This window comes from Neolamprologus multifasciatus, chromosome 23 (genome assembly GCF_963576455.1).
Source record: "Neolamprologus multifasciatus chromosome 23, fNeoMul1.2, whole genome shotgun sequence".
Taxonomy (NCBI): domain Eukaryota; kingdom Metazoa; phylum Chordata; class Actinopteri; order Cichliformes; family Cichlidae; genus Neolamprologus; species Neolamprologus multifasciatus.
Genome location: NC_140460.1, coordinates 42,140,594 through 42,155,881, shown reverse-complemented (window position 1 = coordinate 42,155,881; position 15,288 = coordinate 42,140,594). Strand labels below are relative to the sequence as shown.

The 15,288-nt window shown below is 40.9% G+C and overlaps 1 protein-coding gene across 3 annotated transcripts in view; it reads right to left on the bottom strand.

The window, feature by feature from the left end:
- Window positions 1–12,088, bottom strand: part of sts (steroid sulfatase (microsomal), isozyme S) — a 30,528-nt gene extending 18,440 nt beyond the window's left edge. For 2 of the 3 annotated variants that reach the window (XR_014872367.1, XM_085151415.1), the window contains exons 1-6: window positions 11,917–12,088; window positions 6,609–6,781; window positions 5,101–5,222; window positions 3,925–4,047; window positions 790–1,195; window positions 573–709 (exon numbers count right to left, since the gene is read on the bottom strand). Coding sequence is in view for 2 of the 3 variants with exons in the window: in XM_085151415.1 (XP_085007541.1) it covers window positions 573–709; window positions 790–1,195; window positions 3,925–4,047; window positions 5,101–5,222; window positions 6,609–6,763 (943 nt within the window). In the remaining variant the exon portion in view is untranslated. Of the gene's footprint in view, window positions 1–572; window positions 710–789; window positions 1,196–3,924; window positions 4,048–5,100; window positions 5,223–6,608; window positions 8,742–11,916 lie in introns of those variants that run through there. The other variant, XM_085151416.1, reaches the window with a different exon arrangement.
- Window positions 12,089–15,288: the final 3,200 nt, after the last annotated feature.

The window sequence follows — 15,288 nt, the reverse complement described above, 5'->3', positions numbered from 1 at the left end:
GATTTGTCTGATTAGGGCTTCACCCTGACGTGCAGTATACTAAGGTCAGGTCATGATAAACACTTGAATTAGGGGCAAACCTATACGGGTATATTTAAAGCTGTTTTAACATATTATGAATTTACAGTCTTAACGGGTTTTATAAAATAATCAGCTCAATTTTTTCTAATATATTTGTGATTAATAATTTTAGCTGATGATTTGACAACAAATGTATAAACAATATTTCCTATTTTGACTACAGAGCACAGTGAGATCAGTTCTCCATCCACAGGTTTTAGTGGCTCTCCTCACATCTTCCATCTCGTCTCACTCATTGGTTCTTCTCTCCTGCAGCAGCAGGTGAAGCTGGTTTCACAGAGCCTCCTAACATGATAAGATCGTGACAAGATGTAATTGCTAGTGACTGCACACTTATCTTCTGTTCCCACTTTAACGATTATCCTTGAAGCCTCTTTCTTAGTGTCATGTGACTGAAAGAGGAGAGGCTGGAAGCTTCTGGGCTTTTTTGCTGGATTTGAAAGAACTCACAGATGTAGTTCAGCAGCTTTTCCACAGACGGACTGACCTACCCACACTCCAGTCCACCTCCTGCACAGCGTCCCCGTAGATACCGTGGCGGCTCGTTCCTCTGAAAGCGGCTGAAGCAAAGATGGCTGTGTGGACTTGGAGGAAAGAGAAAAGGAGCAGGAAAGGCCTGTTTGAATGTCTGCAGAAACAAACGATGAACATGAAACATTGCAACAAGAGAGTTCTCAGATGCAGGTGACTCAGGAAAGCTTCACGTACCTCTCTATGAAGCCCACAGCCTCGTGGACCATCCTCTGTGTCATGTTTTCAGACTTAAATGGCTGCTCCACAATGCTGTGGTCCCTCAGGAGGACACAGTTTAAGTATGGGACAGCCATGATGAACGCTACTACCACACCAGTGACCGAAAGCAACAGAAACATCAAGCTCAGGATGGACCTCCTGCCGATGACCCCGCTGTAGTGCAGCACGACTGCAGTGAGCAGAACGATGCCCATTGTTCTGTATGGCAAATGTTTATGGAACTGGAAAACGGTGCCGTGTCCCGGCTGGCAGTCCCGCAGGTTCGTCAGAGGGATACCGAAGAAATAATTGAAGCCGTGGTTGTTAGGGTGGTGGCAGTGATCGCTGTGGCTCTTACAGTTCAGGCCCAGGTGCCATTTTCCTGCAGACAAGAAGAAACAAAAACTCAGAAAGTAGAAACGCGATTAAGAGAGGTTTGAAAGTGTACACGTCCTATAAAACAAATCTCACTACAGTCACGGGTATAAATATTGACATCAGTGTGAGCTCTGTCACTTCATTCTTAGCTGCTAATAACGCTCAAAACTGTCTGCGATGAGCACACGAGACACTCGGCCAAAGACCTCTTTATTCAACTTGTTTGACATAACGTTTAATACTGTACTTAATAGACTGGCGTAGAGCTGGGCGATAGAACGATGTGTATTGTGAAATAACTTTTTCTCGATAGAAAAGTTAAACTATTGCGATAGACCTCATCTCTCTTGTCCTCTTAAAAAAAAAAAAGAACAGCCAATCCAAATTAAGTAGCGCAGAGCCGAACCAATCACAGCCGCAGCATCACGTCACGTGACTTGTTACGTACAGCACAAATGCCAAGCCGCACATGTGTATTTGTTTGGGAAGCAGCCAGCCGCCGTGCCGCCCGGGTAATGGAGGAAATGAGCGCCGACTAGAGAAAAATCAACCAAGAGCGTGAGCGAAGGACCGAAGAGAAAACAGATGATGGTGATGATGCCGGAGAGATTGTTGAACGGAAGAGCCACAGAAGTTCGTAGTGTGAAGGTATTTCTGCTGTTTCAAGTCTGACAAAAACAGAGTAGCGCACTGTCAATGTGCCGAAAGCAAGTCTGGAAACACAATAAAGCGGTGCATGCTCAGTCTCTGACTGGAAGCTAATTCATCATCCGGCTTCTGTCAGACTAAAGTAACTGTTACACTGTTTGAAAAGCTCAGCTGTACAACAAGGAGAGATCGAGAATTTCCTTTTAGTTCTCAGTTTATTTGATGTTGACAAAAGTTAGTCAATTTTGTTCTTCTGTAAAACAAACTAAGATTTATTTTTAGAATTAATATTTTGTTTCTAAGTGGAATTGACAATTTAGTAGTTTTGTTCTGTTTTGAAACTTAAACACTTTAGCGGCTGCCTTTGGTGTCGTTTGCAATATTTGCCTTTATTTATCTGAAACAGTCTCATGTTCCTTAAGTACAGCTACCCTGTTGAACTTATTATGGGAAATAAATATTTAAATCAAAACAAGCTGCTGATTATTTCACATTTTACTTGTGAGCAACGGCACATTTAAATCCTACAAATATAGTTATTTGGCTTATATCGTGATATATATCGTGATATATATATCACGATATATATCACGATATATATATCACGATATATATCACGATATATATCTATATATCACGATATATATATCACAATATATATCACGATATAGATCGTGATATATATATCACGATATATATCACGATATAGATCGTGATATATATATCGTGATATATATATATATAGATATATATCGTGATATATATATCGTGATATATATATATCACGATATATATCGTGATATATATCGTGATATATATATATATCACGATATATATCGTGATATATATCGTGATATATATATCGTGATATATATATCACGATATATATATCACGATATATATATCGTGATATATATATCACGATATATATATCAGATATATATATCACGATATATATATCACGATATATATATCGTGATATATATATCGTGATATATATATCACGATATATATATCACGATATATCACGATATATCACGATATATATCACGATATAAGCCAAATAACTATATTTGTAGGATTTAAATGTGCCGTTGCTCACAAGTAAAATGTGAAATAATCAGCAGCTTGTTTTGATTTATGCTGTAAGGTAAAGACCTCAAAGAGAAGACGCCACACACGTCCTCATCAACTCTGATTCACTTACATGTCCATTAAATTCTGCTTCAGTTACCACGACAACGTTCAACATCATCCTTTGATTTCCAGCTTCAGACTCATGATCTAGTCTGACCCTCTCTTCACCTGCAAAGCACGATTCACATAAGTAAAGATGACCACGACTCGATTTCTCTCCCATGTAGAGCAGTGACTCAAGCTGCCGTGCTCCTGGCTTTGCTTTGGCCAACAGCACCAGGCAGTTATCATTAACCTGGGCCCCACACAGTGTGGACATCTTACTCTTAATGATTGACATGTTTGATGTCTCATGTTAGAGACACCAGAGGGAATAAAAAGTGCACCGGCTTGTACCTGTAAATGCACTGTGCTGTCACGATCTCTATACACACAAACAGAATTTAACTAAACTAATAATACACAAGAATCTGATTCACAGGGAAGGATGGAAAAATCACGTCTCTGTACTAAGACCTGTCTACAAATACAGCAACATAATTGTCCTCATTAAGTCACATCAGCAACACAATCTAAACTGCAGATGTTAGAGATAAAACCTTCTTCCAAATCACTAAGTCGAAGGTAAACAGGACTGGTTACAATGGTTTGTGACCAGTGTACCAATGGTTCGACTCCCAATGAAATGCTATCCACGGTATAAGTCGCTCATTTCTTTCACGCCGTGTCTAAAACAGCTACACTGGTAACTTCACAGAGTCACCAGCTGAGACTCACACCAAAGCACAGCACTTATAACGTCAGCTTCTAAACATGTTTCTTTGTGACATAATGCTTTTTCAGCGTTTCCACATATTCATATTCATTCCTAACAGATGTGTACGGGTCTGAAACAACAAGCTCTTTGTTGTTTTTGCTAATAAGACAAATCAGATTCATGCATCACACCTATGAGAGCCGTCTCGTAGCCTTGTTGTTTGACAACCTTGGCAAAAGTAATCTCCTGGCTGGGGAGACCTCCAGATGCTGCATTAAATAAAAAGACACCTGGTCTGACGTAACCAGCGATACCTGAAAAGAAAGAGAAACAAAAACAAACATGTGACTTCAGCATGCATAAAAAAGTGGCTCACAACAATGTGCATAAAGAGGTTTATAGGCAGTTTTATTGTAATTGGGCTCAAAGGGATCTTAAATAATTCACTAAATGAACAGCCTCTGTTAAAGGTGTTTAACGCTCCTGTATTCTGGAAACTTCTCCACCAGGCCAACATTGAGCACTGAAGCTTGTTTCTGTCTGCAGCTTTTAACCCTTTAAGACCGACCATAGAACCAAGTCCACCAGAGCTTATATTATATGTTTACATGCTGTGGAGCCATTTTTGGGAGCATTTCAAGTTGATATACATCAATACAACCATTACAGCCCAGATTTTAATAATATGTCTGCATTAAGTGCATAGTAATTACATAAATTGCAAAAAAGTGCAATAAACTACAAAAAAATTGAAAATCGCTTTTGTTTTTTTTAACATATATTTCTAGTTAGAGAAATTTAAGAGGCTTATCCCTCAAAACTGTAAATACAAAAAAGTTGCACAAAATAGTTTCCCACCACAGGAAATTTATTTTGAGTTTCTTCATAGTTTTATTTTTGAGATACACCAATTTTTATACACTGCAGGAGAAACGAAAATAAAGATTATGATGCAAATTTGCAAAAAAGCAGCATGTGCATCAAAATAAACTATTTCCAGCAGTGCAATATGAGTCCTAAGCATCCCAGAAACCACACAGAAAGTCATAAAGTCATGGACATGCGATAGTTCGCGCTGATGGACGTAGGAAGTGTTACAAACAGCTGATCGGATCGGCAAAGCGTGTTTCTGGAATATTATGTTTTTGTTGCTGCAAGTGCTTTTTATGCAGTTTTTGCAGCTATATGTGGAAGGAAACTGTGACCGAGGACAAGCTGATGGCATAAGATGTAAGTACAACTCCTCCAGTTTCATATGCAAAAAAAATTATTGTGCTAGCTCACGTGGTTGCAGAGCTACAGGGATTTAAAAATAGTTACGCAAAACAGAGCGTGCTGCTCTGACCGGTTTTAAAGGGTTAACTGGCCTGATCGCACTGGGTATCGTCCGGTGAGAAACGCTGCCCTGCTGGGAGTGCAGAGGCTGGCTGCAGCGATGTGGTGGGTCAGCTTCACCCCTTCCTTTGCCAGCTGGTCAATATTGGGGGTCCTGCAAATCACATCATCAGCAATTACAGAACAGGTTTCTCATCAAAGCAAAATATGTCAGACTTGTCAATGCTGGAAATAAAGTTAAAGCAGCTTATCTCCAGCTGTCGCCCAAGAATCTCTTACTCAGTTCTTAATGCCCACATTTTCCAATCAATCACAAATCACCACTTTACTGTTATTTTACAAAATCAATGTCCCTGTTTCATAAAAAAGGAAAAACTATGACTTAGATAAAAATCAGTAAACAAAACTAACAGCTGTGAGCTACTTATGTGTCTGTGATCATTCTGAATCTACTCAAACACTCTGGAGATAAACGTAAATATTTGAAAGCACCGACTTAAGCGCCTTGAGGCGACATAAGCGCCTTGAGGCGACATTTGTTGTGATTTGGCGCTATATAAATACAATTGAAAGAAAGGAAAGGAAAGATGAAAGACTTCTTTGCAGAATTAATGCTCTGTTAAAATTCCACTCAGCTCTACTGCAGCGAGATAGCGAGATAAAATAATAACTGCTTGACAGCAGTCGTCTATAATAATATTGACCCTACAAGCCAAAAGTCCCCAACGGGCAGCACTCGACAGGAAGAGACCTTGAGTAAAACCAAGCTGGACGAAAGAGAGGCCACGAACAGGAAACAGGACAAGAAACAAACAGACAAAGAAGATGAAATCTTCATTCTTAATCAGTCGGCCCCAATTAAGTCAAAGGAGAATTTTAGAGCAGCACATTGAGATTGATCTAAAAATATCTTTTAAAAAAAGTTCCCTTGATTTTTGTACCAAGCTCACAGGCTTCATATTAGCTGATATTCTTGGGTAGCTTCACTTTAGCATAATAAATGCTAAACGTAGCAATAAATAAAGCAATAAATGCTGAATTTATGTTGATTGCCCAGCCCAATACAGTGAAGTAATCCCAAATGATAATATTTCCACTGGCACAGTTTCTCCTGTCCTGGCTCTGTGGGTCCAGTGTTTTTGAATATTCTTTGAATTCGTTAGTTTCTGGTTATATTTGCCAGTCTTTTATGAGTCCTCTCTCTTCTACTGGGCTTCCTGTAGTGTATATCCAAAATATCAGAGGAACATGTTGTGCTCTTCTACCCTCTCTGCAGTCTGCTGTCCTGTTTATCTACAGATTCAGTCGTCTAACCCCCCCGGACAACTGTGAAGCAATCAACAGAGCCACAATCACAGATATTCACTCCAGTATGGGAACAGAACGGCCGACAATAACAGGAGGTCAAATGAAAGAGTTCTGGGAGTAGCAGCTTGAAGAATTACAAGTTCCCCCATTTCTACCAATCACCTCTCTAAAAACCAGCAGCCAAATCACACTTAAGCTTGACCAGCGTCAGTGAGAAGCAACATGTTCTTACCTCAGTGAGTTATTGCCATAACAGCCGAGGTCTCCAATTCCCAGGTCATCCACCATTATCAGGACAAAATTAGGCCTGTTGATCTCCTGGAGAGAAACACTGCTCACCTCTAAGAGCAGCAGCAACAGAGAGGACAGTGGCCACGTGGACTTCATGCTGTCAGGACAGGAACACTGGGAGGAAAATCAAACCACGTGTAATTGTAAAGACACACTGACAGGTATTACAGCCAGTAGTGTTCTGGAGTTTCCCACCAATGACTCTGAAGCGTCCGTCAGTCGCTGTCAGTTACCGATGAATATCATCATAGCTTTGCAAAGACATAAGAACAAAGGACATTTTGCTGCTGATACGGCTCATCAGCATTAACCAAGGACTGTACTCGTGTCTTCTTCTGGTGCTTTTAATCATGAATAATACAAACTGGTTATGATTCAAGCACGCGGTCGAGTGAAAGGTTGACAATGAAGACTGTTACAGGCGTATCAGGCAGCATTAACAACACGTTCTCACTCCCAAATCGTCAACATATCACGTTTTCGGCTACCCACCACGTTCCTAAATGACGACCTCGGAAAAATGAGGAAATATGAGAACCATATGGACTCAATCTACACATGTTCGCTCTTTTTCTTCAAATCGCTTAAAAACACGCTATTTAACATCATTAAAGTCATGGTTAAGGTCAGGGATAAGGTTAGGTTTAGGGCTGGAACGTCTATTACCGCGGGAGCGTCATTGCACTGGATTTCGGCCATAACCCGCCGCGTACCATAAGAACGCCGAAGGTCACCTTTCGCGTTCCTCAGGAACGCCGCGGGACGTGACAAAACGTCGGCATGTTACGCCTCGGGAGTGAGAACGGGCATTAAAGCTGAGAAAAATATTTGATTTCATTCCTACTTGACCTGCAGCAGGTGACACCATCGATCACGCCATTCTGACTGATGAACTGTGTTGGTATCTGTGACAACGTTCTCAAACGGTTCTCATCAGACTTCACCGAGAGACACATTTGTAATAATACGAATTCTGAAATGTACGTATAAATTTAAACGAAGTCCCTCAGGGCTCAATCCTTGGACCAATTCTATGTTCATTACATATCCTATCCTACCAAACAGCTTCAAAAGCATCTTCTGTCACTGCAGATGATACACAGCTGTAAGACAAACGACCTCAACAGCGACCTCAGGCAATCCTTCACTGCCATTAACTAACTGGACGTCTCAAACTGACACTGTTTGGGTCTGGCAGCTTCTCTGAGGAGAGCCCTCCATCAGCAATATCAAATCATCTGATAAAAACCTTTTGACAAGCATTTGAAGCTCACATATCAAAGCTTTTCCCAATCGTATGTATTTATGAACCATTTAATGGATCTCTTAGTTCCAGTAAACTTTAATTTGTCCTGGTCTTGATTAACTCTAAAAACTTATAACTGCAGCTTATTTCAACAATCAGTCGATTGGGTCGAATGAATCAGTGGTTTGTTTAACAGAACTGTTAAAACTCATTTTTGTATGTTCATTTGTTCTTAATCTTCCACCTGTTATTTGGATTATAATTCACATGTAGTGTGGATGTGGACGTGTACATGCAGGAATGAGTGTAACGCCGTGAGTCCCAATGGTCCACTTTGATTAGAAATGTTCCTAAATGAGAGCGATGACCAGAGGTAGTGCAGTCGCCATAATAAGAGATGCTCCAATTCCCCAAATACTGAGGAAAGAAGCTTTGGTGCTTCCTGCATCAGCTCTGTTGGAACAGCATACACTGGGCCATGATTCACTGGGACAGACCCTCCGGTCATTCATGAAAACAACAACATAATAAACAAAGTCGTGCAGATCATGTAAATGTTCATTATGAATGCATATTTGCATTCAGTTCAATTAGTGAGAATTGTGTGATTATCATCAATTCATTTTGACCTCAGGTCTCGTGGGGTAAGTGATGGATGGAGGGAATTTTACTGCAGTCACAGAAACCCTGAACAAGGAGGAAGGAAGACGTTCCACTAGATCAGAGCAGTTAAATAAGTAATTTACATATAATATTTAAATATTAACAAAAATTCCCACTCGTGGGATTAATAAAGGTATCTTATCTTAAAATAACATGTATTTGATTTTATAGGCCATGATCTACTGTGCTATCATTTATATATTATGATGCAGTCAGTTTGCAGTAATAACTCGCATTCTGCCAGGAGCAGCAAAAATTAGTGGCTCAAAAAGGCGCAGGCCTGAGCAGGGAGAGTCTGTCCTACCCAAAATAAGTGCTCAGGCTTCACGCACGTTTGCCTCAGTGAGGCAGTTCACAGGAGGAGCCTGAAGGGAAATCAATGTGGTTTTGATGGAGATCTCTGACCACTGTTTATTAATACAAACTGCAATGTGTGTGAAAGCAGACAAACATCATTTGTGATGACGAGACGTTCCAGTTACTATGTAGCACATGATCACATGGAGATGAATCTAACGCACTAACACGGACTCATTCATAGGACACTTCACTTGTATTCGTCACAGATTCTTCAGCCAGACGTGGCTTGCTGTCTGCACACTGCTTCGAAGCTCTTCACACCTCACTTCCTCACCGAGTGATTTAGGACAGAGAGTTTTGGCACTGCTCACAGCTTAAGTGTCAATTATGCAATCGTTTTAAAAACATCCGCCACTCCTTAAAAATCTCAAAATGTCGACTTTATTCTAAAAATGATCAATATTGTTTTTTCTTATCCAAGTAACGTGCAAAGATCAACAGAGTAAGAACACGTTGGTGAACAGTGTTGGGAAGGTTACTTTTAAAATGTATTCCATTACAGATTACAGATTACATGCCCCAAAATGTATTCTTATTGTTACTCAATGAGAGTAACGTATTCTGAATACTTTGGATTACTTAATATATTATCATGCTGTTTACAACTACATGAATGTACTATTGCTGTGATTTATTACTGTTACTGAAGGTCCGCGGCTCCGAACCGTAGTAAAGGGACCTCTGGCTAATACGGTGGGTTCTGTGTCGGCTCGTAGCTGAAAACTAGCTTTACTTTGTTGTCTGGGTCAACTTTGCTAGCAGAGACAGAGAGAGGCGTTGAAAGGCTGCTCCAACAGAACTTATTGTTTCAGAGGAAAACACGAACACGGTGTACAGTCGAGTCTTAATAGCTTACTTACAGCTGGGCTCGTCAGGCTCTCTTCTTGGCTGCAGTGGTTATTATTATATTTACATGCTTCCAGCTCCCGTTTCTGCTCGATGACAGCTCGTACTTTTCCTTTTTCTCCCTCCCTCGCTCACAGACACATAACGGGTATGGCAGTCCATTCTCCCTGCAGCACGGACTACACTGCCCATGATGCTACATTCTTTAGAGCTATACCTGTAGCATTCTGCCTGTTAGCTTAGCACAACAACAACAAAAAGGCCTCTCTCACCCAGGAACCACGCAGAGAGAGAGCGTCACCCTGTAACCATGGCAACCGTAACGCTGCCTGGAACAACAGAACGTAGCTGTCAAACAAAACCCAAACAGTCCTGACCCGCCACAATATGAAACAGGGAAGTACCGCCGTGTAATCCATTTATTTCAACAAAGTAACTGTATTCTAAATACCACCTTTTTAAACGGTAACTGTAACGGAATACAGTTACTCATATTTTGTATTTTAAATAGGTAACGGCGGTACATGTATTCCGTTACTCCCCAACACTGTTGGTGAAGCATTTCTACAATTTCGTTGGCACATGTTCAATGACAACAAAGGTCTATTCTATTCTATTCTATTCTATTCTATTCTATTCCATGTGCATGTTGTCACCCATCTTCTCCACACTGTAGTTTCCACACGGCGAGCACGCTACATCACGCTTCACGTGAGGTTGTTGGCAGTGGCGGTCCTAGCCTGTTTGGCGCCCTGGGCGAACACTCCCTCTGGCGCCCTCCACCCCCAAGACACACACACACACACATACATACAGACAGAACATATTAAGGACATTAACATAAAGCTGTTGTACACACACACATATATATGAAGAGAGAGAGAGTTTTCATAGTATGCAAACAGCTACCAAACAGCCATCATAATTCATCATACAATGAGAACAGGACAAATCAACAACTGACAATGACTAATTAATATTAAAATCTATAACATAATGTATTGTTTGGAGTTTAGTCTGTTACTGTTGCTATTTTTACCATTTCTTCTTGGAGCAACTGTAACACACATAACTTCCTTAGGGATTAATAAAGTATTCTGATTCTGATTGGTTCAGGATGACCTGCCATTATCCAATCACACATCTGCTTACCTGCATCTTTTGCTCGTTTCTCCTCCTCTTCTTTTCTCTTTTTTCTAAACTGAGGACCTGATGGCGTTGAACTTTTCTTGTCCATCTTGGTTTTAATTTTGCACTCCAGTATGAACACAAATCCCCCAACTCGAGAATCACCACAACATGATCTAACACACCTACACCTTAGTTCACAGATTTGCTTTGTCTAGGGTGCATTTCTGAGATTTCACACAACTTAGGATTCAAATAAAGTTTACTTTGACTTCAGCAGCGAGCATGCGCACTGAGGGCTCTCGCTCACTTTTCGTGTACAGAATTTCGAAAAAACATAGGTGCAAATGATAAGTCTGTATAGGGATGTCTGGTGTTTTCGTGTTTGTTGTTTTGTTTTTATTTTGTTTTATTTGGCGAGTTGGTTATTAGATGCTGCTCCAGCCACCAGAGACTCCCCCGCTGCCCCGCCCTCTCCTCCCTGTGCCGCAAGCAGCAGGCGCACCTCGCAAACGGAGGGCGTCCTTACTCCCAGCAAATGGGCGATAGAAAACCTATCGGTGCCTGTGACATTCCCAATATGCGCTGGCTGACGTCGGGGCAGCATGAGTACGAGCATTTTTTTTTTTTGCCGATGCCCGTGATGCCGCCCCACACTACGATGCCGCCCCGGGCAACCGCCCGTGTCGCCCGTATCTAAAACCGCTACTGGTTGTTGGAGTTGTCAGAGCACCGTCCTTTCCTCAGTCAGTGTTCAGGAAAAGCGACAGGACTGTGTGTCTGCATGCAGGAACATTTATCTTTAATGTGTGGCTTTATCCAAACTGCTATAAATGTATTATTGTTATTTATTGTTATTATTGTTGTTGTCATTACTGGTATCTAACAGAGGAGTTTTAGTAGCAAATAACTTTCGCTTTTGAGTTTTCCTTCTAACCTGCAGATAAATGAACAGAGTTCGAGTATTCGCACATTTGCTCTGCAGACAGACAGAAGTGTTACTCACCTGCTGACTGACAGACGGTGATACGAGCGCAGGCTGTACCGTCGCTCTGTGGACGCTTCTCCCAAATTTCTGCGCTACTCAGATCTTGCAAAGTTGTTTGAGCTCCTGCTGTGAAGCCAGAATCACGCGAGAAGTGGGGGCTACTCTGTTTTTCCGTTTAGCTTTAGTAAATAGAAGTACTTCCTGCCATGAATTTCAAAACAAAACTCCACAGTCAGACCAAGGAAAACAATGGAGAAGACTTAATTAAATTACCTGCTGCTCACAGTACAAACTACTGACAAATATGTGACCGATATGAGTCATGAATCAGGCCACTTTTTTGCCCTTTTTCGATTTAAGTCATTCAAGAACGTGATTATGACCCTGTCTTATTTCACCACCTCAGTGATTATTTATTCTTTCTTTCAGAAGTGTCACTGACAGCACCACTGTCTCAAACCTACACACATACACAGAGATGGTACAAAGAAAATGAAGTGTTTATGTAGTTTCTTCTACTCTGCTTCAGCATTCAAAGCACTTTATACATCATGCCAGGGGCGATTTTAGCCCAGTTTTGGAGGTGCTTCAGCACCCCCAAAATGAATCAAAGCACCCCCAAAGATGTCTTACTTTTTTTGAAAATATTTGCTGTTTGTGGGACACACTACTAAAAGTATAAAAAGCATACAATACTTAATTGAGATGGAAAATTTTAACAACAAAAGTATAGATAACCCCTCCCCCCTCCCAAAATGGTTTGTTCCAGCTCAGCTCTCTCCTACTTGCTTTAGCGCCGTTGCTGCCAGAGCGATGGTGGCTGAGACCCAGCGGAGCAGAGGTGGAAGTGCCTGGCTTAAAACAGGACATATTAGCTGCATTTAACTTTCAGTTACTCTTTATATAGTTAGGTAGGAGTCAGACCATGTTTCTTTTTAACTGAAAAACATTACACCAGGTAACCTGCTGTGTTGAAAATAGGGCTGCCACGATTAGTCGACTAGTCACGATTAGTCGACTATCAAAAATCATCGACGACTGATTTAATAGTCAAAGCGTCGTTTGAAGCTTTGTAAGATCCCAAAAGACGCAGGAATAAGTAGTAGGATTTAAGAGTGTAATAACAGACTGAAACAGAAGATGGCAGCACTGCATGTACAAGGATGCCAGCTGCCGTTAAACCCAGAAGAAGAAGAAGAAGCTGTGTCCCAGAATTCATAGCGCAGCCCAGCTCAGTTTCCAACAATGGCGGCAGCTAGTTAGTTTTAATATTACTCTTATTATTCTTTCTGGGTCACAAAATAAACGTTTAACATATTTTCAGGCGAGAATGTAGCTGTGTAAACCTCAAATATCTGCTCAGTTTATCAAGACACCACATATTTTCAAAAGCGCTCCGACGTTTTCGGAGACGTCTGTTAGCCACTAGCTCGATAGCTAGCCAGGGGCTAGGCTAACTAGAGCCGTGAGAACACCGGACTCCCGGCAAATCGTTTCCAAACCCACCGCCGTCCTTCGCTACTCAGGTTAAACATGATATATAAGTCACTTAGATAACTTAAAATGTTATTGTTTGGCTTTTTTAGTATTTTATTTGTTCCTGAGTAAATCGGTTTGGCTGAGATTAAAGTTATAGTTTTTACACAGCTGAATAAACATCAAGCAGACAGCTGATTATCAGAAGTGTGAGATGCTCGAGAATTTACTCCGGTGTCCTGTTATATTTTAGATAGCAAGGAGTTTATTAAACTTCACTGAAACAATCTGCAAATTTCATTCAAATTTTTAGTTAGCACAGACCTTAAACACTTAGAGCTGTAAGCTAATGATAGTTATATGAGAGCAGATGCTGCTGGTGCAATAAGCTGTACGCTGTACATCTAATGGATGCATGATTTGATTAGTCGACTAATTGCAAAAATAATCGGTGACTAGTCGACTATCAAAATAATCGTTTGTGGCAGCCCTAGTTGAAAACGTGTTTTCCGACGATGTTTGCTCTGTAGTAAAATTAGCGATATTTGACTGCCCTGTTGATCTCATTGAAATGTATACAGCCTATTTAAAATCTAAAACTTAACATTGTCCGTAGCCTGCTGTTGTTACCACTGTCCTGTTTGAAATGTAATGAGAGAAACTGGTTATTTTGCCATATGTGCCGATATTGAACCCAAGGTACTAACTAGCTAACTGACTGGATGCCCATTAACCTTATAACTCCTGTTGTGTGTGTGTGTGTGTGTGTGTGTGTGTGTGTGTGTGTGTGTGTGTACGGATTGTCAGTCCAAAGAGGGAGAGAGGAAAGAGGGGAACATGAGGACAAAGTACAAGATCAGGAAGTACCAGGTAAGAAAACAGACAGGGAGTACTAACAGGCAAAACAGTAACTGTTTAACTGGCAAAGAAAAAGAAAGACAAACAACTAATACAAACAACTCATACAATCTGGAAGTTGTGTTCTCCCTATATTAAAGCTGCTATACAGAATCTGCAAAACAAACTGGGTTGTCAGCCCTGGCACTGCATTCATCATCATCATCATCAACTTTATTTATAAAGCACTTTAAAAACAACCACAGCTGACACAAAGTGCTGTACATTTGAACTGTAAAATAAAATTACATAAGATATAAGTAAAAACCAAATAAAATAAGAGTGAAATCATTAAATAACTACTTCAATTAAAAGAGAAACTAAGTCTCGCTGAGGTTAAAAGCCAAGGAATAAAAGTGGGTTTTAAGACGTGATTTAAAAGTGGACAGTGAAGGGGCCTCTCTAACGTGCATGGGCAAATTATTCCATAATTTTGGAGCCACAATAGAGAAGGCCCTGTCCCCTCTGAGCTTCCTCCTGGATCTCGGTACCTCCAGGAGCAGCTGGTCAGCTGACCTGAGAGACCGACAGGGTGTGTGGGGATGAAGAAGCTCAGAGAGGTAAGGCGGGGCAAGACTATGAAGGCATTTAAAAACAAACATAAGAAGTTTAAAATTAACTCTAAAAGACACAGGCAGCCAGTGCAGAGAGGCGAGCACGGGGGTTATATGCTCTCTTTTTCGAGTTCCTGTTAGGAGTCGTGCAGCCGCATTTTGAACCAGCTGCAGACGTGAGAGCAACGACTGACTGACCCCCACATAAAGTGAGTTACAGTAGTCCAGGCGGGAAGAAATAAAAGCATGGATCACTGTTTCAAGATGCTGCCTCGAAAGAAAAGATTTTACTCTTGCCAGTCGCCTTAAATGATAAAAACTGGACTTCACCACTGCTCTGATTTGGTTGTCCAATTTAAAATCACTGTCCAACTTAAAACCAAGGTCAGTAACAACAGGTTTAAAATAGACTTCCAGGGATCCTAAAACAACAGAGGAGGACTCACAGGGACCACTGGGTCCA